Source organism: Camelus ferus, chromosome 13 (assembly GCF_009834535.1).
Source record: "Camelus ferus isolate YT-003-E chromosome 13, BCGSAC_Cfer_1.0, whole genome shotgun sequence".
Lineage (NCBI taxonomy): Eukaryota > Metazoa > Chordata > Mammalia > Artiodactyla > Camelidae > Camelus > Camelus ferus.
The window spans coordinates 45893561-45916556 of record NC_045708.1 but is presented as its reverse complement, the minus strand read 5'-3'; the positions used below and the strand labels follow the sequence as shown (position 1 = coordinate 45916556).

The 22996-nt window shown below is 49.0% G+C and overlaps 1 protein-coding gene across 5 annotated transcripts in view; it reads left to right on the top strand.

Moving 5' to 3' along the window:
* KANK4 (KN motif and ankyrin repeat domains 4) overlaps positions 1 to 22996 on the top strand; it is an 81431-nt gene that overhangs the window by 28100 nt on the left and 30335 nt on the right. For 2 of the 5 annotated variants that reach the window (XR_004325103.1, XM_032494438.1), the window contains exons 2-8: positions 627 to 866; positions 6575 to 6660; positions 12715 to 14646; positions 15919 to 16030; positions 18549 to 18767; positions 20175 to 20262; positions 22333 to 22552. Coding sequence is in view for 4 of the 5 variants with exons in the window: in XM_032494438.1 (XP_032350329.1) it covers positions 6645 to 6660; positions 12715 to 14646; positions 15919 to 16030; positions 18549 to 18767; positions 20175 to 20262; positions 22333 to 22552 (2587 nt within the window). In the remaining variant the exon portion in view is untranslated. Of the gene's footprint in view, positions 1 to 626; positions 871 to 1517; positions 1661 to 6574; positions 6661 to 12714; positions 14647 to 15918; positions 16031 to 18548; positions 18768 to 20174; positions 20263 to 22332; positions 22553 to 22996 lie in introns of those variants that run through there. The other 3 variants (XM_032494439.1, XM_032494440.1, XM_032494441.1) reach the window with 3 other exon arrangements.

Sequence of the window (22996 nt, the reverse complement as noted above, 5' to 3'; positions counted from 1 at the left end):
AAAAAGTGAATGTTGGTGTTCCACAGCCTCATTCATCACATCATCTCATCCCCTTCAGTAAATTTGTTAACTTTCCTCTTGAGCAAGGTGCTCTAGAAATCTTCTAAGGAAAAGAAGGCCTGTGATCCAGTGTAGTGGAAAGAACATAAAATGTGACCCCAGGAATCTTCATTTGCATCCACTCCTTGGGGAGCCATGGGAAGTCACACTGTCTGTCTCTCCTTTTTCTCACCTGTACAGCCCCACCTGGCTGACATAAGCTGGTGGGAGGCCCTGGATGTGAAGTGCTTGCCAAGTGTCCTGGGCTGGATGTAGGCAGCACTTCAGGGTGACACTCAGCTCTGGCACCAGTTTTAGTGTGGGTTAGACAGGCATCTGCCCTGGCCACTGAAAGCACATCTTGACAGGCAGTGTCTGTAAAGGTCAGAACTGCTTCGACATGTCTTACTGACGGGGCTTCATTTCCTGGGACAGCCTCGTTTCGCTAGAGCCACAGAAGGTCAAGGGGATAAGATCCTCTAATCCTTTTGCTGAGCCTGCCTACAGGAGCCCAGAGGCTCTCCTGGCCCTGTTTTGACTGCACTCCCCCTCCCCCTGTCCCCCCTACTTCCCCGTGTCTCCTTCAGATCCAATAGTGGTGCTGGGTGTGCAGAGCCTGGAGCCTCTGTGCCTGAGCCTCACACCTGCCTCTCCTCCAGAGAGCTGCGGCTGCAGTGGGCTGACCGAGCCTCTTCCCGGAGCCTGCCTGGGACACTCTGGGACCTTCCTCCTCCACAGCTGCCTTCTCCCTGGCTCCGGCACCCGCCCTTCTGAAGTCACTAGTCTGCGCTGCAGTGAGGAGCCCTGCCTGGAGCTGGATCCTTACAGTAGGTACCTCCTTGCTTTTCTCTTTCTGTCTGAATTGGGTGCTCAGGGCATCAGACTGGTAGAGCGGCAGGAAGCAGGAGCTGCCAGTCTGGCCCCAGAAACTCACTAGTCATTGTTTCTTCCAGCTCTGCCCCGACAGACTTCCAGTCACTGATTGATCAGGGCAGCCAGCGGTCTGCGGACTGCTCACAGAAGCTTTGCATAGCTCGGGGACCCAGGAGGCCGGTGGGGGAGGAAGTTTGTAAAGCAGAGCCTGGAAGAAGGAGATGCACCACTGGAGGGTTTCAGCTCCTTAGGACGCTGTGTTCTCATTAAGAACAATTTTATTAATGAGCCACTTAGTTGCAGGGAGGGAGGAGGAAAAGCATAATTAATAATGACCCCCTCCACCCTCACAGATGAGCACGTAGATTCAGGGGAGTCAGGGGAGGAAGGTGGGCACCATTTCAGCATCTTTAGCTGTGTCCCTCTGAACCAGGAGCAGCTCTGGGAACTAACTTTCCAATGGAATGATTTGAGCTTTCTCCCTCTTTCTGCGAGAGCCAGTATCAGTGTACTGAGCATTGAATTCCTTCCTGACCCCAGTCCCCTCTTCCTGCAAGCTCAGAGGAAGTCAGTATTTGCTTTTCCAGCAAGGTCACGGATCACCTGACCAAATCTTTAACAGCTGGGGAGCCAGTGCTGCTGTGCTGAACTCACGAGCAAACAGCTCTGGTCCAGCAGCAGAACCCTGCTTTCCAGGAGGAGGTGACTCCGGCTCCAGGCTGTGGCAGGGGGAGGATGCCAAGGGAAGGTAATGTAGTCACAGCTTCCCTCTTGATAGTTTTCTCTTCTTCATGAAGCTCCAGATACAGCTGCTGCAATGCAGGCAAAAATGAGACACTTGGAAAAAAAAAATCAAGAATGGAGTTAATGAGATTGTGTTAATGTGTCATTTATTGAGCATGAGTTATCTCTTTGCTTCCTGGGCTGGTGGAAAGTGAGCTGGCTGGAGAACTCGGCTGGCAGAATCTTTCCCAGGAGTGCATCTCACTTCACCAGTGACTGCGCTTCAGCCCTCTTAACATAAAGCAGCGTTGTCAGATGCCTCCTGCTTCATATAGCACAGGGGACAGTCCCACGTGGAGGTGTGGGGCCCTGGAGTGGTGAAACGGGAAGCTCTCATCATTTGGGGAGATCAGTACCAGGTCTGAGTAATTTTTTTTTTTCTCTTTCGGAAAGAGCATTTTGTCTTTGCAAGAGGTCGTGCCAGGATTGACAGATTGCTGTTTGGTGTGCTACCTTGCTAAATATTTGACTTTGTAAGGTTGAATTCTCCAAGAATTCTCATGGCAATAAGGCTGTGCTTTGAGCCAAGCTTTCTTTTTAAGGAAATCCAAGGTGCTGTTTATTTTGGCATGCAGCCTGTTCTGGGATGAAATATGGCATTTTTATTATCAAAGAATAAAGAGAGTTTTGAAGAGAACAAAAGTACAGAGCTAGCTTTCAGTTTCAGTACTAAATAGAGGAAGGTTTCTTTAGGTTTGAGGTTAGAAATGAAATTGAAAATGGTATCATAAAAGGAGTAACTGTGGAGAGAGAGGGTGTGAGTTTGATCTGCCGGAGTTGGGCTGATCCAGGGAAATCCATGCTCCTGGGCGTGGACCCTGCTGGACCAGTTCTAAGGTGGCCTGGTAGTCACACATGGGCCATCATCACTGCTGTCTGTCAACCACTGCCTCTTGGGTGGATTTTGAACTGGCAGCCTCAGTCTCCACCTCTTCACTGCCCATTGGCTTTGGGAGGCAGTGTGGAGTGGAGTCGTACAAACTGTTCTGCCCCCAATGAACTGGATAATTTGGGATTGGCCACATAGCCTCTTTGTGTCTTTGTTCCTCGTTTGTAACTTGGAGATGATACCATGAGCTGAGTGTCTGCCATGTGTTAGGATACGGGGCGGGGCGGGGTGGGGGTGGCAGAGAAGGGGGAGTGTGGACACAGAAATGACTCCCACATGAATTCTGACCTTCACAAGCTTAGTAGGGGAGGAGAACTAGAGAAAGATAAAGCAATATATACTCAAGGCATCTAGAATATGATGAGCTCATGAGAGAGGCTGGGACCTAATTAGGCATTTTTGATCCTGGGATAAAGCATGAACAAATGAAAAGTTACATAATAACACCGGGTATTACAAGGTTCTGAACACTGGGGGGATGGCTTAACAGAAGGAGTAATAAATTGCTTTTATGTCAAAATTTTAAATGCTCCAGAAGGTTGCAAAATTCCATTTCAAAGGGGAATTCTGTCCAACAAAGCTCTTTTTCATATTCTGTTGTATTGCAAAGTAGGATGTGTTGATGTAGTAACATTTACTCTTTGATTCCACTCACCTAACCACATCAAACATCTACCTACTCCAAACCCCCCCCCCCTTAGTTAAATTCCTAGATGTCTGCCCTAAGGACCACAGTGGGCCAAAGTGGAGAATGCTGGGGTGGACGGGGCTGGAAGTGGCATGTCATGGGTGTGACAGTCCCCTCCTTTTCTTCAGAGCCCTTTAGAGTAAAAGCTTACTGGGCTCTCTTCAGAGAGTTGGGATGTCAGCTCCATTTAATTTCTGTAGCCTTGGGATGATTAATTTTAGAAAAATTCAAGTCTAAGAGAACGATTAGAGGTCTCTATTGAGTTCTTTTTAATGAAATTTGACCCCAGGTGTGTGGCAGAATTATTTGAAGCTCTATGATCTGATATATGAAGAGCCGAATTGTAACTCCAGCCAAAGGCAGTGAGTGTGATTGAACTCCCTGAGGGGGTGGCGAGCCTGTGCACCCTGCTGGCCCCCTCTCGCTTAGGAGAAGCCTTGTTGCTTGGTGTCCAGCCTGGGAGAAGCAGATCACACTTTGGCCATTTCTCCTTCTGTGTGCCCAGTAAACGTGTAATGTGCACTGTGGGGAGAAGCAGAGAGGCATCAGAGTCTGGGGCATTTCCCCTCACAAAGAGAGCTAGGGTCAGTCACAGCCGCAGGCTGCCCACAGGGGACAAATGTTTACAAGTCACTTTCATTCCCAGTGCAGTCTGGGAGTCTGCTGGACTTGAGAGCAAATCCTGCTCCAGTACTTGCTTGTCATGTGACTTGAGGCCCTTAGCCTCAGTCTCCCTATCTGGAAAATGGGGACAGTAATAATCCTTTTGGGGTTACTGTGAGGATTGCATGAGCTAATTCAAGTATGTCAAGTGCTCTGGGCTCTGCCTGTTTCTCGGTAATGTTACGGGCAGAGGACAAGGGGAGCAGGAGGAGAGGCCGTGATGACGGAGAGACAGGCCGAGGGGCCACCTGTAGGGTTTGTGTCCTCACCCTTTTCTTCCCGAGGCTTCACCTTGAAGCTGCCGGGCCTCTCCTGCCTGCCAGCCTCTGGGAGGCCCCACCCCTGGCTGCAGGCTGCGGACCTGTGGCACTGAGGTCAGCAGCAGTGTTTTCTGCCCAGGAACCTTCTCTTTTTCTTTTCTTTTTTCTTTTTTTTAAGTTTATTTTATTTTTTGGAGGGGGAGACAATTAGGTTTATTCATTTATTTAAATGGAGGCACTAGGGATTGAACCCAGGACCTTGGGCGGACCTTCGGCGGACCTTGGGCATGCTAGACAGGCACTCTACCACTGAGCTATACCCTCCCCCCTCTTTTTTTTTTTTAATTGAGTTATAATTGACCTATAACATTGTATTAGTTACAGGTGTACAACATAGTGAGTTGATATTTATGTTGGGAAATGATCACAGTAAGTTTAGCTTACGCCCATTACCTCACATAGTTAAAATATTTTTTCCTGTGATGAGAACTTTTAAGATCTACTCCCTCAGCAACTTTCGAAAGTATAACACAGTGTTGTTAACTGTAGTCACCATGCTGTACATTAGCTCCCCAGGGTACTATTTTATAACTGGAAGTTTCTACCTTTTGACTCCCTTGACCCATTTTGCCCACCCCTCACCCCCAACCCCCACCTCTGGCAACTACCGATCTGTTCTCTGTATCTGTGAGTTATGTTTTTAAATAAGGATTTCACATGTAAGTGATATTACACTGTATTTGTCTTTGTCTGACTTATTTTACTTAGCATAATGCCCTCAAGTTCCATCCATGTTATCACAAATGGCAAGATTTCCTTCTTTTATAATGGCTGAACAATATTCCATTTTATTTATATATATTTATTTATAATATATATATATAATGATATTCTTAGATAGATAGATAGATACACTACACCTTCTCTATCCGTTCATCCGTTGATGGACCCTTAGCCTGTTTAAGAACCTCCTCTTTCTAATGAGGGCCGCCCTCCCTCACCCCTGGTTAGAACCGTCCACATCTCTCCACTCTCTGCCTCCTTAGCAGCCGCTCTTAGCCTCCAGGACCATCCACATTCACCCTCCTTCTCCTAAACTCCTTCTCTACTCCAGCTCTATGCTGCCCCCAGACTCAAGTACTTGTTGCCACAGAGATGTACTTGGTGTCTGTGATCCTTCTGCAAGGTGTTCCTGGCTGCCCTTGGGGGCTCTGTCACACCCGCACAGGCAAAGGCCCTCTGGCCGCTGTGTGGAATGTGGTTACGGAGGAACAAAGACACCAGCAGGGCGACGGCTTCAGAGGCGGCAGCAGCACTCACAGAAAGCGGGTACACGAAACTTTCTGCGAGCGAACTTCAGACTTCCTCTTGTTTGGAGGCCTGATGTTTCCCAGCCTTCATCTCCAGCTGGCCTGTTTGTTCCCCATTTTCCTTCCCGGGTTGCTGGGGCCTCCCTCATTCTTCTCTTACTCCCACCTCCCCCAACCTTTCGCTCATCCCTGGTACACTTTCTGATCTGGAGTTCATTGTCAAGCACATTGGAATTCCTAAAACAAGCCGGCTTCCACTGCCAAGGAGTCACAGATAATTTATTATTCTGATGTGTGTGGAGTTAGAATCATAAAAAGCCAATTTCCTGGGTGACTTATTGTAATGGGGGCAGGAGCCAGGTGGTTCACCATTTGAAGAAATGGTCCTGGGAAAGGATTGAAACTTTGGGGAGAATTTATGATCAAAGCTCGGGGTACCCTAATTCAGAGTCAGGAGAGCATTCTGCTTGCGTGGTTACTGACATCTGCTGGCCACCTAGGTCAGGCCCCCCTTGCTCTGCTCGTGGTTAGGAATCACCCCAACTACCAGCTCCTGGTCAGTACTTCCAATTAGCTCAGCTTTGCCTTGAATCTGATTGGGACATCACGAAGCATTTACAGCTACTCTGGTTCCAGCTTTTTCACAAAATGGATTATAATTCTTTTACCAAGATGGAGGTGAGTAGATTTCAGGTCTTGATATTCTGGAAAGAGCACCATGCTGCTTGTCAGAGCTCTGGGTCCAGTTCCTTCACTATTACGCTGGGAGACGTTGCACAGAACAATCAACTTCTGAACCTCAGTTTCCTCATCTGCCAAGTGAGGGGGTTGGACCAGATGCTTCCTTTGGTGTCAACCACTGCTGACATTCCACGGGGACCACCCGAGACCAGACTCTTGGGTACAGATTTGTACAGGCGATTCGTCTCCCTCCTCGGGTTGCTGTGAGCGCATGGGCACCCCAGGAGAGAGGCAGGGATGGGGGTTACTGATTTTTGATACTGTGCTCCCTCCATACTTATTCTAACTATAATGAGATTCTCCACTTTTCTATCCCTCTTGCTTTCAGAACTCTCCAAGGAATTTTACAAACTCATCAGCTGAAGAGTGCCTGAGATTGATGGTCAACTTTCCCTAAGATGGAGAAGACAGACGGTAGGCAGGCTCCTTTGTGTTCCCTGGTCTAAAGTGAGCACTGGGGTTGGAAAGGGTTTGTTACTGTAAATCCTGGAAATAACTTAGGGGAGGCCTTCCCCAAACAGGCTGTGCTGGGAGACCCAAACCATGTATTTCCGGCATGAACAAGAGAAGGTGGTAGGGAATGAAAATGAAACCTCTTGTTTACGGGACCTGTGTAATTTTTGGTGTTTCTGATCTCTTCCAAGCATCAAGAAGGGGAACAGGATGATCTCAGTCATTATCCCCATTTTAGAGATGAGAAACTTGAGGTCTAAGAAACAGGCACAATATGGTCAAAGAGCCTACATTCATACCTGGGTGACTCTCCTAGGTGTCTGACTTCTGTGAGCCTCAGTTCCCTCATCTATCAGTTAGCTTTGCTGTGTAACAAGCCACTCAAACATTTATTGACTTAAAGGTATTTGTTATTTCTCAAAAGTTTCTGTGGGTTAACTGGGCCATTATTCTAAGCTGGGCCAGCTTGGCCAACCTCTGCCGGGCTTGTCCTTCTCACGACTGTGGTCTTCTGGGTGGCTTGTCTGGATGGTTTAGGATGTCTGGTGGTTGACCCACGTCACCTGGGGCATTGGTGATCATTTGACCTTGTGTCTCTGACTGTCCAGCAGGCTAGCTGGGGTTTGTTCACATGATGGCAGAAGGGTTCCAAACATAGCAAGAACAAACCTCAATGTATAAGCGATTTTCAAGTCTTGCATATGTCACATTTGCTGTTGACCCACTGGCCAGAGCAAGCCACAAAGCCAAGCCCAGGGTCAGTGTGGGAGGGAAGTACACAAGGGTGGGTTATAATTGTAGCTATTTCTGCAAGCAGTCTGCCACCCCTCATCTTTAAGCAGGGTTGGTAAAGGACTAAATGAGATAATGCATGTAAGGTTGTGGAGTAATAACCAGCCCAACGACTGTCTCGACACATGCTCCCCTCCTCCTCTCCCCAGGAATGCTGCCAAACGTCATAGACTAGACACCGATCCCCTGACTTCTAATGAGATGCTTTTTCCAGATCATCAAATGTCAGGGAACAGGAGAGCCTATACGGCCCTTTGCTGGCACAGGACTTAAGGACCGGAGAGTAGCTTCAGCCCTGCCTCTTCCTTCTTTCCAAATGCAGTTACCATATATTTCAAGAGTCTGCCATTCTCCCCAGAGAGCTGCCTTTTCAGAGCATCCCTGGACGTGGTCCCATAGAACGCCAGCTAATTCCCCTCGTGCCCGGGGCCTGTCATTTCTGCCTGCATCATTTGTCCCCGCTCAGCATCCTCGGCACAGCTGCTCTCCACGTGACTGCCCACAACTAGCTAAGAAAGGCAGCCCTCCCTGCAGGCACACACGTCTCACAAAATCAAGGCAGAAGAGGGAAAAGCTTCCGCTGTCTTGGCCGTTTGAAGAGGCTCATTTAATTCCCCGTCTTTCCGGTTATATTTCTGGCCAAACTTTCTAGTTTCTGTTTTTCCATTTCCTTCAGACACTGAGGATAGGCTTTTGGACTTTTCCCCTCACTTTAAATGCCTCTGATGGGGCCGCTGACCTGCCCCACTGCAATTGTCCCTCAGGATAATGACTGTGGCACCTCCCTCCCTCCCTTGTCTTCTAATCCCTTTTCTCGTGTCTGCGTGTCACTCAGGCTCATGCCTGTGTTTGCAAGCCCTTCCCAAGGATCTGGCGACCAAGGCTCTGTAGGGAATTCTAGGTAGCTCTGAGCCTCATATATCCTCCTTTTTCCTTCTCCGCTGACTTGTTTTCCCAGTTTCTCCAGAATGATTTTCTTGGACTCTCACTCCCTCTCGAGGCTGTTGTCCTAACACAGAGTTAAATACTCCAGGGAGAGCGCATTGTCAGCCAATCCCCCTGCCCCATTCAGAACCAGCCTGCCCTTACTGGTTGGTCCCTTTGTTGCAAACCTGTGCCGTGCTCTCTACTGCATCCGTGCTAACGGTCACATTGTGAGTTAGGTATTGTTATCGCCACCTTACCGATGGAGAGACAGAGGCATATGCAAATTAAACAATTTGCCCAGAATCACAGAGGTCGGAGATGACAAAAGCAGGGTTCAAGTCCAGCCAGTTTGGCTGTGTGATGGTTTATCCAATCTGAAGTTCATTTTGAGCAGAGACAGTCCTCCTAATTAATTCTTGCCCTGGCCCAATGCCCGGAATTCTGAGCTCCTGCATACCTATCACCAGGTAGAATTAAAAGGAGCAGACCTTAACGGGAGCATAGATTTCCCAGCATATCAGATCAAGCTCCCTCATTCAAGGTCTAGCATTCCTCTTGCACTGGGGGAAAGAGAAGGAATGCTGAATGGTGGGTGGCAGGCACCGCAGCACTGTGTGTGATGTGTGTGTGTGTGTGTGTGTGTGTGTGTGTGTGTGTGTGTGTGTGTGTGTGTGATACCCCCATAGTGCTAGCTTAGGAAGGCACTTATTAAACCCGTCATCCTGGATAAACGTTCAGTCTCGCAGACTTCTTAAGTTCACCTTAGTCTCCCCTGTGGAAGATTTTGCCTTTGAATCTGCTGTTCCTTATTTGATGCTATTATTGTATTTGTCCTCTGGACTTGCTCCCAGAGGCCAATGGGCAAATCTGCCGAATTGAGGCAATAAGCAGATAAATAATGCAGTCTCTCCTTTGGAGAGTTCTTTGCCTTTGGGTCATAAATCTGCTCCCTATTTAACTTTAGACAAATATCTCCTCTCTTATTTGGCTTGTCTCTATAATCCAGGAGGCTAAGTGGACCAGCAGGCCTAAGTGTATAGCCGAGTACAGCTGGGAAACGAGCAGCGAGCAATTGCTGTCATTTACTGAGACAACCAGTGTGCCTTTTTGGGGGAAAGCAGATTAGTAAAAACGTGTGTGGGTGAATGGGAACTTATCTGGAGTTTGTTGGGTGCTGGAGCAGGGTTTACTCTTTCTCTGCCTGGAGTCCAGGTATCTGCACAGAAGCCCTGGAACCCAGTCGGACCATCCCGTGGATCAGCACCAACGCCTTGTCCTGCTCCCTGCTGCGGTTGTGACCTAACTGCCCCAAGCCCTGCGGCTTACCTCAGCACTGAGGCCAGGGGGTTGATTGTGTCAGTGTTCAAGCGTTCAGCCTTCATGTGTTTGGTTGGCTTCTTTAGTTCTTTGGAGACAATTGTACTTCCCTAAGCACAGTTCTTGTGCCCCAAGCACGTGGCACCGGCCAGAAGGACAGATCAGACAGGCAAGTGGGAAGAGTTCAGCTCTAATGTGTCATCACTCTGAGGGGAAAAGTGGCCCTGTGTGTGCCCCAGATAATGCCATCAGTGCACCCCTTCATGAACCTGCCCCCTTCCCTCCATTCCCTTAACTTCTTTCACCTTGACCATGTCAGGAGTCTCCCAACTGGTCTTCAGGCCTCTGGTTTGTCCTTCTTCTAATCCTCTGCAAGAATGCTCACTGTCACAAGTCATTCCCCGTATAAAACTTTTTGAAGACGTCTATTGCCTAGAGGGTGAAGTCAAAGCTTGTTGGCGTGCTTGTACAAGTGGCTCCCTGACCTGGCTCTTGCTGCCCTTTCCAATTTTGTTTTTTTCTACACCTCAGCCTTCTCTTCCACGCTTTAAGTTCCAGCCATTATCACCTGCATTTACAGAACCCTGAGCTACCTGAGATGGAATTTCACACCTCAATGCATTTGCACATTCTCCGACATACATCTGGAATCTGTCCTGGCTATCTTTTGCTGCATAACAAAGCACCCCAAAACATAGTGTCTTAAAACAATCATGCATTATTAACACAAGCTCAGCTGAGTGGTTCCCACTTGGGGTCCCTCCTCTCATTGAAGTCAGATGATGGCTGAGGCTGGAGTCATCTGAAGGTTCTTCCACTCACGCCTGGCACCTGGTCTAGGATGGCTGGGACAGCTCAGGCTGGCTGGGCATCTCTCTCCCTTTGTCCGCGTGACCCCTCTATGGGGCTGCTTGGGCTCGCTTACAGCATGGCCATCTCGAGGAAGTTGGACTCCTTCCATGGCATCTGGCTTCCCACTGAGTGGGCATTCTAAGAGACCCAGGTGGAACTTACAGGCTTCTTATGACCTACTCTTGGAATTCTCCCAGTGCCACTTCTGCCATTTCCTTTGGGTCAAAGCAGTCACAGGCCAGTCTGTGAGTCAAAGATTCAAAAGGGTGGAGAAATGGACCCTACCCTTCAATATAGGATTCCCTTGCTTGTCTAGAGAAGGTAGAAATTGATAATGGCCATCTTAGAGATAAATAGCTACACTGTTTTTCACCTTCTTGCTCTCCTGATAAATTGCTATTTATTCATTTAACACCCAGTTTTACGTCACTCTTGTGAGGTCAGCCCTCTCCAACCAAGGCAGAATTAGCCTCTAAGTCCAAGAAAATTTTTCTGGAGAAACTTGGTGAATAAGTCAGGAAGGAAGACTATTCCTGGAGCATGTATCTGTTACCATCCTTGTCACACTGCATCGTGCTTGTTGGTGTTTCTCCTACTTGACCAAAGGGCTACTTGAGGGCAGGGCTGCCTGATTCATTTCTGTGACCTTAGGATCTAGCTTAGCGACCAACACAGGTGCTCAGTAAATAGTGGTTGACGTAAGTGAACTGAATTACTGCCAACCTGCTTTTTGCCTCCAGGACCTATTACTCTTGGAATCAAATGGTCAATCATAAAGAATTTGTGGAGCCCCTGCTGTGTACCCAGCAAATCAGCTTCTGTTTATGGGGCTTTAGGTCTCTATAGTTTGGATGTCCACAAAGATGATAACTATGATACTGAGCATGTCTTGAATGCCGATCATGTGCTAGGTGTTGTTCTAAACACTTTATACATATTAATTAATCAGTCCTCACAATCTCATCTTACCTGTTATCACTGCCATCTTATAGATGATGAGACACATGGAGGCTGAGCAGTTTCCCCAGGGTCACTGAGCTGAGACATAGACCAGGCTCCAGTCTGTATTCTTGGCCTCTGTGCTCTCCACCAGTGTTCTCTCCTGAGCTCAGCATTTTCAAAGCCTATTTAGCATAATGTCACAGAGATACTAAGGGGTGTCATATAAGGAACGTCAAAGGAACAAAGACTTTAACCTGAGGAAGAATCTACTTGGAGACCAATCCCTATGGATTCAAATAATCAAAGGACTGATGTGTTCTTAGCATCCTCTGTTGGAGTCACGAGCGGTGGTGCCTTGGCCCGATGGAGAACTTTCTCATCATGATACGCACCAATACTTTGGACTGCCCTGAAACATCATGAGTCTCACCTCTCTTGGAGGATGTATGCCAACGTTCCTTTTGACATTAATTGTCCCATTTTCCTCCTTTTTCCAGTTTTTGAAAGATGTAGTATTTCCTAACTAGCATGAGTTTTTAAAGTAAAATTTGTTTGTTAAGCACTAAGCAGCTTTCAGGTGAGAAAGAGCTTAGGCTGTGCATGATTATGTGTTCCGGTTCTCTCCAAGCTTCCTGTACCTGGAGGCTCAGCCTTCTGAGGAGGCTTAGATGATGTAGAAGGCATGACTCCTTGATATCTCTGGCTTTAACAACATTTACTAGTGCCTATTTGAATCATGCAAGGTTCTTCTTTAATATTGAGACAATTGTGTATCTCTTCAAAACTTCTATATTCATGATTATCAGTTAATTCCTGTGATTTGGCAAATTCCCAGCCACTTCAATTCAGACATTACATGACTTAAACCCAGAAAAACAGTGTGAGACTATTTTGCTGACCTGCAGGCTGATTCCACAGCAGTAACAGAGATGACACACAGTAAACTGGAAACCCTTCTCTGTGTCTATTTCCTTGCAGACACCATCTAAGTACACATCGATTTCATAACAGGGCTTCTCAGCACAGCAAAAGACTGTGAGCATCTCAGCATAACTGAGAGGCTGGAACATTTAGAAAAAACGCTCATGTGAGGACGTTAAGTCAAAAATCACAGCTATGAGGCCTCACTGCCATGTAGTTCTCATTAACGTTGTGCTTCTTTTTCACATGTTTTATGTCTCCCAGCCAAAGACCAGTCTTCTCAGGGGGATGAAGAGAAGGACCCTCCAAAGAGCCACCCCTACTCCGTGGAGACCCCATATGGCTTCCATTTAGACCTGGACTTCCTCAAGTACGTGGATGACATCGAGAAGGGGAACACCATCAAAAGGATTCCCATCCACAGAAGGGCCAAGCAGGCCAAGTTCAGCACTTTGCCCCGAAATTTCAGCCTTCCCGACGGCGGGGCTCGTCCCCACGCTGCTCCTTCCCACCCACACTGGTCCCCAATGGTGCCGAGGAAGGTGTCGCTTGGGACAGGAGAGCGAGCCCAGCCCCTGGCGCTCGGCGATCACCCACAGGCCGCGGCCAGCGGGACCGGGGTGAGCTACCACAGGAAGGCCCTGCTGGCCGAGACCGCCAGGCAGTTGGAGGCCGCTGCTCCAGGGGTGGCCGAGCTCGCCTGCGGGAGTGGACGGCCCCAGCTTTTGAGAGCATCCAGCATGCCAGCCACTCTGCTGCAAAACAGGGCCTCAGAGGACCCAAGCCTAAACCCCCCCACCCCACCCGTCCTCCCCCCACTTCAGGGTGAAGATGGTGTCTATGATGGAGCCTTTGGCCCCGCGGAAGGATTTGCAGGTTTTCACAACGCCACTCCGCGAGCAGCCACCCAACCAGAAGTCAGGGAGTTTGGAGAGCTGGTGCCAGGGATTCCCGCGCGGGTCCAGGAGGGGGCTGAGCCTCCAGAGGGTGAAGAAGAGGCCCCAAATCACCTCCCTCTCCCAAGTCCTCCTTTCCCATCCCAGACTGCGCTTGTAGTTCTAGAGGATGCAGAAGCCGAACGCGAAAGCAGAGAAGCAGAGGTGGTGGTCACGACCCCTGGCCCCCCAACACCAAGCCCCCCACCCCTGCCGTCACCCATCCCTGAGAATGAGCTCCCCCTAGAAGAAATCGAACTCAGCATCAGCGAGATCCCGCCGCCGCCGCCGCCTGTGGAGGTAGACGTGAGAAGCGTCGGCACCCGCGTCACGGAGGAAAGCCTGGGCCTTGCCCCCATGGATCCGGGCAGCATCTCCAGCCTGAAGCAGCGGCTCTCGGATCTTGAGGGCGAATTGTCTGGAAGAACTGAGGAACTGGCCCAGGTCAGAGCTGCCCTCCAGCGGCAGGAGGAGGAAATCAAGGCCAGAGGGCAGAGGATTGGAGAGCTAGAGTGCACTGTAGCTCAACTGGTGGAAAAGCTTAGTCACAAAAGCACCAAAGACGCTCAGGGCCAGACTGACGCCATGGTCAACACTGGCCCTCTGCACGGACTCTTGACCAGCGAGTCGTGTGACAAGAGCATTGGGGTCAACCTTCTGAGCAGCATGGGATCTGAAAGCTGGGGGGCCGGGGAAGAGGGGAATAGCCTCCTGTGGGGGCAGGACAGTCACAAACAGGGGGATCGGAGTCCAGCAGAACTTGTGCCACTACCCCAGCTGTCACTGCCGCAAGGACCGGAGATGGTCCTCACCCCCTCTTTACATAGCTGCCTCTCCACCGAGCTCAGGATCGAAGAAGCAGGCTCTGAGCAGGAGGGAGGCCCTCAGTTGAGAGCCGAGGGTCCGATTAGGGGAGCAGGAGGCTCTCCAGGGAGCAGCGAGAGAGAGGCCCCCCCAGCAGGGAGGGAGGAGGCCAGTTCAGAGCTCCCGGGGAAGGAGCGTCCGGGAAGGCCACCAAGCTCACCCACTGATGCCACTATTGGGCAGTACGTTAAGAAGATCCAGGAGCTCCTGCAGGAGCAGTGGAGCTGCCTGGAGCATGGGTACCCGGAGCTGGCCCGCGCCATCAAACAGCCCGCCTCCAAGCTCAGCAGCATTCAGAGCCAGCTACAGAGCTCCCTCAACCTGCTGCTGTCCGCCTACTCGGCCCAGGCTCCACCCCAGAAGGAGCCCACGGGCCCCTCTTCCTCCCCACCGATGGGTAAATATTGGTGCCCGAGGCAGGGAACCATTTCTCCTGTACTTGACGAATCAAAGGGAGAAAGGATTTTAACTGGATGCATTTTTTTTTTAAAAATATTTTAACACCTCCAGGAACCTAGTGGAATAAAAACAGATCTCTGTAACAGTAGAGGCTTGGTACCCCTACTATTGTCCTTGTTCTAACCTTGAGACTGACTGCAGGGCCACGTGCACAGCTAGACGCATAGCATAGGGCACTAAGACGCCCGAGGGAAAATGGGAGCCGAAACCCAGCCCACACTTGCTGAAACTGTGGCACTGGACCCAGAGGGGTGCCTCCTTCTCATCTGCGTTTCTCAAAGGCAATGCCGAGGGCGGAGAGTGGCCCTGCCTGTCAGTGCTTTAAACCTCTGCCTTCGTTAATTGTTTCCTGGGCTCTTGCATTCCTGTGGTCCTCCCCAGTTCTTGCACATGAGAGGGTTTCTGTAGCCTGGTTTGGTAGGAACATTATATTGAGATCTGAAATACTCTACTGAATATTTTCTCTCTGTGTTTGTGTGTGTGTAAGAGAAAGAGAGGGAGATAGAGTGAAACTCACATGTGGAAGTTGACCCTTGGGCTGAGTGGCACTTCCTCTTGTAACAGATCACACACTCTTCTCCGCTGAGTTAAGTGGAACCATATTTTGCTTTGCTCAGCTGGCAGCAGCATGAGTCTGCTTCCTGCTGCAGATCACAAACTGGCGGCTTTCTCATTATTTTGGTGCTAGTTCTAGTCTTGCCCGCTGCGATTGCCTTCTGTACCTTTGTGCTCTTGCTCATGTGTTTTCAGTGCCCACCTCACAAGTGTCAACTGGCTTTTGAGCCTGGAAGGACCAGTGAGGTGACCATGAGCAGAGATGGGTACTGGACCAGGGGTGGGGAGACCTAGGTTCTGCCCCTGCTCTGCCATTCACTGAGTACATCTGAGCCTCAGATTTCCCTAGACTAAGACAGGGACAACAGTGGCACCCACCCCACCTGGTTCTTCTGAGTGACTGCTCCAGTAACCTTACTCTGTCATTCACACGCAGAGGGTTTGTGTGGATGGAACGGGAACAGTTTGGCAGGCATTGACCAGAAGGCTGGGCCCCCTCGAGGACCCTCAAAATATTTGTTTTACTTTATCTAGTTCCCTTTTCTACCTCTTCACACGCCTTCAACCTGTATCCCTGCAAAGCAAGAGTCTCAGTTCTGCTGCACTCTGGGGCCTCCCCAAGGTCTTTCTAACCTGTGATGTTGTGTCTGCCTAGAGATCTCCCCGTCGACCAGCCTTAAATCCATAATGAAAAAGAAAGACTATGGCTTCCGTGCAGGAGGTAATGGGACCAAAAAGAACCTTCAGTTTGTTGGGGTTAACGGTGGGTAAGCATCGCTCGTGAAGCCCAGACTGCCCTCCACGCTCCCTATCCCGCTGTCGTCCTGAGCACTCTCTTTCCCTAGGGGAAGCATCTGCTTTTCATTTTGCTTCAAGGGAATTAATCGCAATGGCCCTTTAAAACTCCCTCTCGGGTTTGCATGTGTTTGGCTCCTTGCCAGCTGGGGTAGTCTGTTGGATCCTGTGCTTTGATATGTCTTGGCTTTGGTGTCCCCCAAGGGCCAGGATTCCAGATGCCTTCTGGGAGTCTGGGGGCACACTCGCCCTTAAAGGGAGACATTTAATCTGAACCACAACACTGAATCTAGGACAAACCCTTGATTTGTTGAATTTCAAATTTCATCCTTTTAATTTTTCCTTCCTTTAACTAATTTACAGCAAACCAAACCAACATTTTTTAGGATGAAGAAAACAACCCATGTCTGTTGACTTAGAGCATAAACCAGACCTTATATATTCTAGAGAGTAAATCATTGGATTTAGAATGTTTCCGCGATCAGTCATTCAACAAACGTTTATTAAATACCAATTGAGGTGTCAGGTGGCAGGGATTAAAAAAGTCAAATCATAGTCCCTGCCTTTAGCTCACAGTGTGGACATGGGCAGAGGGGAGTCAGAAGTCAAGAGAGAATGCTGACCTGCTGAGATGAACTCTAGTAGAGAAGGAAGCAAGGATGCTGGGAAAGCCTGAAGCAGGTGCACTGGCCCAGCTGGGGGTAGGCCTGGGAGGTGGCCCAGAAGAGGTTGGAACCTCTGCTCATTTGGGACAGAGGAGGAGAAAGACACCAGATTTAAGTGAGGATGACGTGACTACTGTTGCAGTTTCTGTGAGGGAAATGGCAGACACGATGAAGTGGAATGTCATAGGGAGTTGCTGTTCCCACTCCTGCTGACATCCAACACTGGCCCGAGGAGAGACCGTTTTGTTTTGAGCTTTCACCAGTTCGTGTAGAAAAAGGCAAATCAGCCTAATCTCAAAGTCTAAAGCGGGTCCTGTATCTCCCTTACCTAAATGCCTGAACCAGTGCCCACTCTGGACCCAAACCTGCAAGTCCATCTTGTGCTGCAGTCTGCCTCATCCCCAACCCCTGGATCCGGCCTTTCTTCCCTCAGACGTGCTCAAATGAGTCAGTCCTGTCTTGGGGACTTTGCGTTTGCTGGTCCCTCTGCTTGAAGTGCTCCTCTCCCAGATATCCCTCTGAATGTGTCACTGTGATGCAGTGGTTGTCAAACTTGGCTGCATCTTGGAGACCCTGGAGGAGCCTGAAAAAATACCGATGCATAAGGGTCCCCTCCCTGAAGACTCTGGTTTAATTAGTCCTGGGTGCAGTACAGGTGTTGGGAATTTTAAACCTCCTTTGGGGGTTCTAACGTATAGCCAATGTTAAAAAGTTCTGCTCTAAAAAAAAAAAAATTTTTTTTAAACTTTCTGCTCTAATTAAAGTAGCCCACAGCCCATCTCCCCATCATGCTATTTAATGACCAATTGTTATTTTATTCATTGTTCTCATCATTATCTGAATATAACATTTACATGTTAATTTTCTGCCTTCCCCTACTGGAATATAAGCCCCAGTTAGGACAGGGACCTTGATACAGCATTTAGAACAGTGGCTGGCACATAGTAGGTGCTCAGTACATTTCTGTAGAACTTCTCCCCTGGTCTCTGTGGCAGTGTCCAGTGGCTCAGAACCTGAATTCTTCATCTGAACTGGATCACTCTCCATTAGGAGTCTCCTGTTGACCATCAGCAGAGGGATCAATAAATCTTCCAGAACTTTCCTCCATGGTCTCTGGTCTGCCACCTCAATAGAGTCACATATAATTGAACATAAGGATCATTGCTGGGGAGGAAAGGCCACAAGTCAAGTGGCCCACGCCCTCACTTTTGTTGTTCCAAGCCATGGTTGAAACAGAGAGTGAGAAAGGCAAATGCTAGATTCAGGAATCCCAGCTGTTCCCATATCCCATGCAACCCTGCCGGGAGGAGACACAAATGGTTCCTCCCTTGCCAGGTGCAAGCTGCACTAGAACTGGGACCCAGAGGAGGTCTCACTGTCACCCAGAGACGTCAAGATTGGTCAAGCAGTTCAGATAATGCAGGGCTGGCGTGGGGGATGTTTGCCTACATGTAGGTCCCTCTCTGGGCAGGACATTAGGATTCCAGAAGCAAACGCTTTCATGAGAACGTTGGATTAGCTGTCTGGACCATCTGAATGCCTTGGTCAGTTAGGCCATGGGCTGTTTGTGTGTTCCTTGCAAAGAGCTTAGTTAATTACCTTTTCTCCCACATGGCCTCCAACGTCAGAGTCAAGAGCTCTTAAAAGCATGTTTCTCTGATGGTGAGGTTCCTGGGCGTCCCCTTGCCCAAGCCTCCAGGTGTAGAGAATGGAGGACGTGGCCAGCAAGCGGGGAAGTGTTATCTAAAGCCCACCTGGTTCTCACTTGTGTTGACGTGGGCACTGGACAGGAAGCGAGAACGAGCAACGTTGTCTCCTTCCCCAGCTATGAGACCACCTCAAGTGAGGAGACCAGCGGTGAGGACAGCTCCCCAGAGGACTTGTCTGACAGCGAGGCTGAGAAGAAGTGTGATGGCCCAGAACATAGGCCGGGCAAGGATGCCCACCTCAGCTGCAAGGCGGGGCAGGGCATCCCCGAGGACACCAGCAACACAGACCGGGAAAGTGGGCCTGGGGAAGAGCTCCCCCATCCCAAGGCAGAGAGGTGAGTCAGATGGGTCCAGATGGGGCACTTGATCCTCTGAGAAAGGGCAAGGGCTTGTATTTGCCCTTTTATCCAGTCATTTACTTGTTAATTCATTTATCCAGCCATCCACCAATATTTATTGAGTTTCTACTCTTTGCCAGGTACTGTGCACTGGTTGAACCAAACATGTTATTCTTGCCTTCCTGGGACATGCTGTTGTAGACAGAGCTCTGCGAATGAAGCTAACATGGTCCTAGCACTGAAAATGTGAAGGGCTTCCCCTGTGTTCTCTTGATGTAATCCTTCTAACAATCTGTAAGGTAGAAGTTATTATAAGCCCGCTTTACATATGAGGAAACAGAGACTTAGAGAAGTTAAGTGACACAGGTAGCAGCGTGGGTGTTTCAACCCACGTCTTTTCCGATTCTCCCACACCTTTTTCTGCCTCTCCCATTGGCTGACCTAACCCTGTCTTTTAAAGTGATGGGAGGTCACGTGGCATGAGGAGGTGAATACTGCCTTTGGTGTTGAATGCACTTGGATTCAAATCCTACTCTACCACGGTTGCCACGTTGTTACTTTAGACGAGGTACTTAAGTGGTAGTCGCCTATACAATGTGGATAGTAGCAACCTGATAGGTTTGATATGAGCACTAGATGAGGAAAAGTATGTTCAGTGCCTACTGCAGAGCCTGCCACATAGTAGGCTCTTGATAAATGGGAGAAAAGAGAAGAGTAAGTACCATTGTCATAGTCACTATCCCCCGCCTGGTTGCTGAAGGAGTGATGAGCCATGAGTGGTAGCTGATTGCCATGCAGGGTGGCAGTCCTGGAAGGAGCTTCTTGGTGACCAGGGCCATCGGCTTCCAGTCCAGGCCTGTCAGTGCTGAGTCTGCCCTCATCCTAACACAGGAAGAGCGCATATCATTGAGAGCACCCTGGCTTAGTTGATTTTTATTTTATTGACTCTGTTAGCACTTACAGTATCCTTCATGGAAGACTGACCTGAAGAAACTGGCTGCTGTGGATTGGGTCCTTTGAATTTTTCAAGTCACTCAGGCAGAAAGTGTTGGCCTTAAAGTCAGAAAGATAACCCCCTTTTTCTGGCGGGTCAGGGATGGCAGTTGGGGTCCTGGCCCCCAAAACACTTTGGTGATCTACTCCCCACCCCCAAAAACAGCAGGATCCAAAGGGCCTGTGCTTGACTCCCTCTTCAGAAGAGCTCAGAAGCCAAGTCTCCCTGTCAGGAGGCTGGACTCACCCCGTATTTCTGAGGAATGTCCCTGACCCTGGGTAGTTGCCCAGTTTGCTTGTTTGAGTTGCTGAGAAGTGAAAGATGAGTGTGAAAGTCAAGGTAGGGGACTTTTATTTTTTTAATCAAGATGGAGACTAATATATATACATATATAATTTTTTTTCCTTTAGATATAAACCCTCAGAAGAATTCCTTAATGCATGCCGGGCATTGAGCCAACATCTGCCGGATACTGGGATGACCACTGACCAGCTCTTGGTACTTTGATTTTTCATTGTTGTGTAAAGGTTTCTGTACGGTTTAAGCTGTTAGTTCCAAGTGGGTGACTGGGGTCCTGTGCCAGAGGTGTGGGTGTGCTCGCAGGGGCCCCTCTCCTTTGGGTGCTCTCTCTCACCTGCCCAAATTCTGCTGTCTAAGGTGACGTGTTGTGCTGAGAAAGCGGATCCCGTGCATGTGCACAGGAGCCAGGCCTGGTGCTCAGAGGTATCTACCAAGTGTCATCAGGTGTCACAGCCTGAATGCATCATAGAACTGTTTGTGGCTTAGACTCCAAACTGCCTTGCACATTGAGAGGACCGTGGGTTCTGTTCCCAGGACTGCTACCTGTGGGATGTGGGGCAAGTCAGTTCAACGCTCAGGGCCTCGGCTTCCTCATTAATACGATGAAGGTGATGGACAGTGTGCCTTCACCCCCTCAGGCCCTGGTATTTAATTCTGCAGTCTTTACTGTTTTTCTCAGAATGTACCTATGGGCCAGGGGACCAAAAGCAACAAAATCATCTGTTTGCTGCCCAACACCTTCATGGCCCATGGAGATTTAAACATGTAATGATTAGTTTCTACTTAAATCGAGAAATACCGGTACAGGCCCTTTTTTCCCAAGTCGTGAGACCAACTGCGAAGGCCCAGCATGTTAACAGCTTGAGAGCATTTTTAAAGCCCGTTTTGTTCCCCTTTGCAGAAAAGCCTTAGGAGTAGAAACGATCGATTCAGCCCAATCCATTTTCATCGGTGTTTTATCTTAGCTGATTTGGCAAATGACTTGTTCCCAGATTGTTAAAGAACCAACGTGTGATGTGGTTATTGATTAAAACCGCTGTTACTTATTCTTCCGTGGATGATAGAGTGAAGTTATTTCCTAGATCTTCATTTAAAATCTACCATTCTGTGCCTTAATATTAGGATCTTTCTCCAGATTCTCCTGAAGATTCCATGGGTAAATGAGATATTCTGATATATATAAAAGTGTTTCAGCTACAAAAGATTCCACTGTTTCTGCCTAGAAAAGTGATCAGAGGGTGTGCAAACCTGACACCACACCCACGTTAGGATCAGAGCACAGGACACCGCCCCCACCCCGCACCTTAGAGATAAAGCAGGTGGTGTAAGGATCTGACTCTGTAGAGCCGTGGGAGGGTAGGGATCTAGCCTTTTTTTCACCCCAATTTTGTAGACAAGACAAGTTAGTTTCAAGAAGGTTATACGACTTCCAAAGTTGCACAGCTGAGCCAGGACTTAAGCCTGGCCCTGTGGGGTTAGTGTCTCCAAGTCCAGCATAAGAGTGAAATCATTTCTGATCATCACAGCCCCATCGTTTCTCCTCCCTTTAGATGAATAATCTAAACACGTTCCATTTTAAATACTTAGGTCATGTTACACACAAAGTTGATGTCATTTGCTCTGAGACGCTCCTCATTTGTGGTTCCAAAGGAGCTGAATCCTGCAGATAGTGGGGTCCTGCCACAGGTTGTTAAACCATTTTCTCTGAAGGTCCAAGCAAAGCTTAGAAGCCAAAAATAATTCAAGCACATCTGTTTGGGTTTTACTTCAAGTATAAATCGGGCATGTTGTTTGTCTTAGCTTTCAGCATGCATTTTTTCCATTAGTAAAATGTTGTGACTTTCCAGCTAGGTCTGTTAAAAACATGCAAAAGCCCCAGTGGAGTCTGGGCTGGGGTCAGCATAGGCTGGTGTATGCGCATGGAAGAGGGGGTCATGGTTACCCTGTGCGCAGAGGGGAGGTGTTCTAAGCGTACAGGAGACTCAAACTGCCCCTAGCAAGGTGCCATGTTACTGGCTGTTGCATTGCTCTCCCAGGGCTCCTTTCTACCTCACATGGGGGGGCGATCGCGCTGGTTCAGAATGCGCTGCTGCATCCCCACCCTCTAGCCCTGAGCCCTCCAGGAGTAAATCACGTGGAGGGGTGGAGAGAGTGGAAGGGATAAAAGTGGAAGCCTCCAAAGCTGACTTTTCCTGGTGGAAACTAACACTCTAGCCGGAGCACCCCGGGTAGGTAACCTCCTGGCATTGGAATCTGTTGGTATTTCAGAGGCAAAGCTTGAACACCATCAGTCAAGAGTGGTTCCGCGTCTCCAGCCGGAAGTCATCCAGCCCTGATGTGGTGGCCGCCTACCTCCGCGGGGTGCAGCCTCACTCCCCACACTTGCTAAAGCTGCTCGTCAACCTGGCTGATGGCAACGGGAACACGGCTCTTCACTACAGCGTGTCGCACTCCAACTTCTCCATCGTGAGGCTGCTGCTGGAGACAGGTCAGAAATGACTGCATCTCTGCGGTCTGGTCCCTCCGAGAGGGGCAGTTCCCGTTCCCGCTTCCTTCCAGCAAGGAGATTCGTCACTGCTCTGAGTTCCCCCTGTATTCTAGGAGCTGGGCTAGACCGTTTTGCCTTTATTATATCGTTTACTCTTCACGACACTCCTGTGATGGTATTACTATTCTCATGTTAGGGTTGAGGAAACTGGGGCTCAGAGAGTTATAAAACTTGCTCAGGTCACAGCGCTGGTAAAAGGTAGAGTCAGACGTTGCATTCGATTTGTCTGACTCCAGAGCTTTACCGCACTGCCTCTAGTAAAGGTCACATGTTACCATCTTCTTAAGTGCTTTTTAACAGAGGCAGTGGTTCCATTTGATCCGTTTGACTCAATTTGATTCATTTATCCTTCATTACTTATTTGTGGACTACGTGGGACATCCA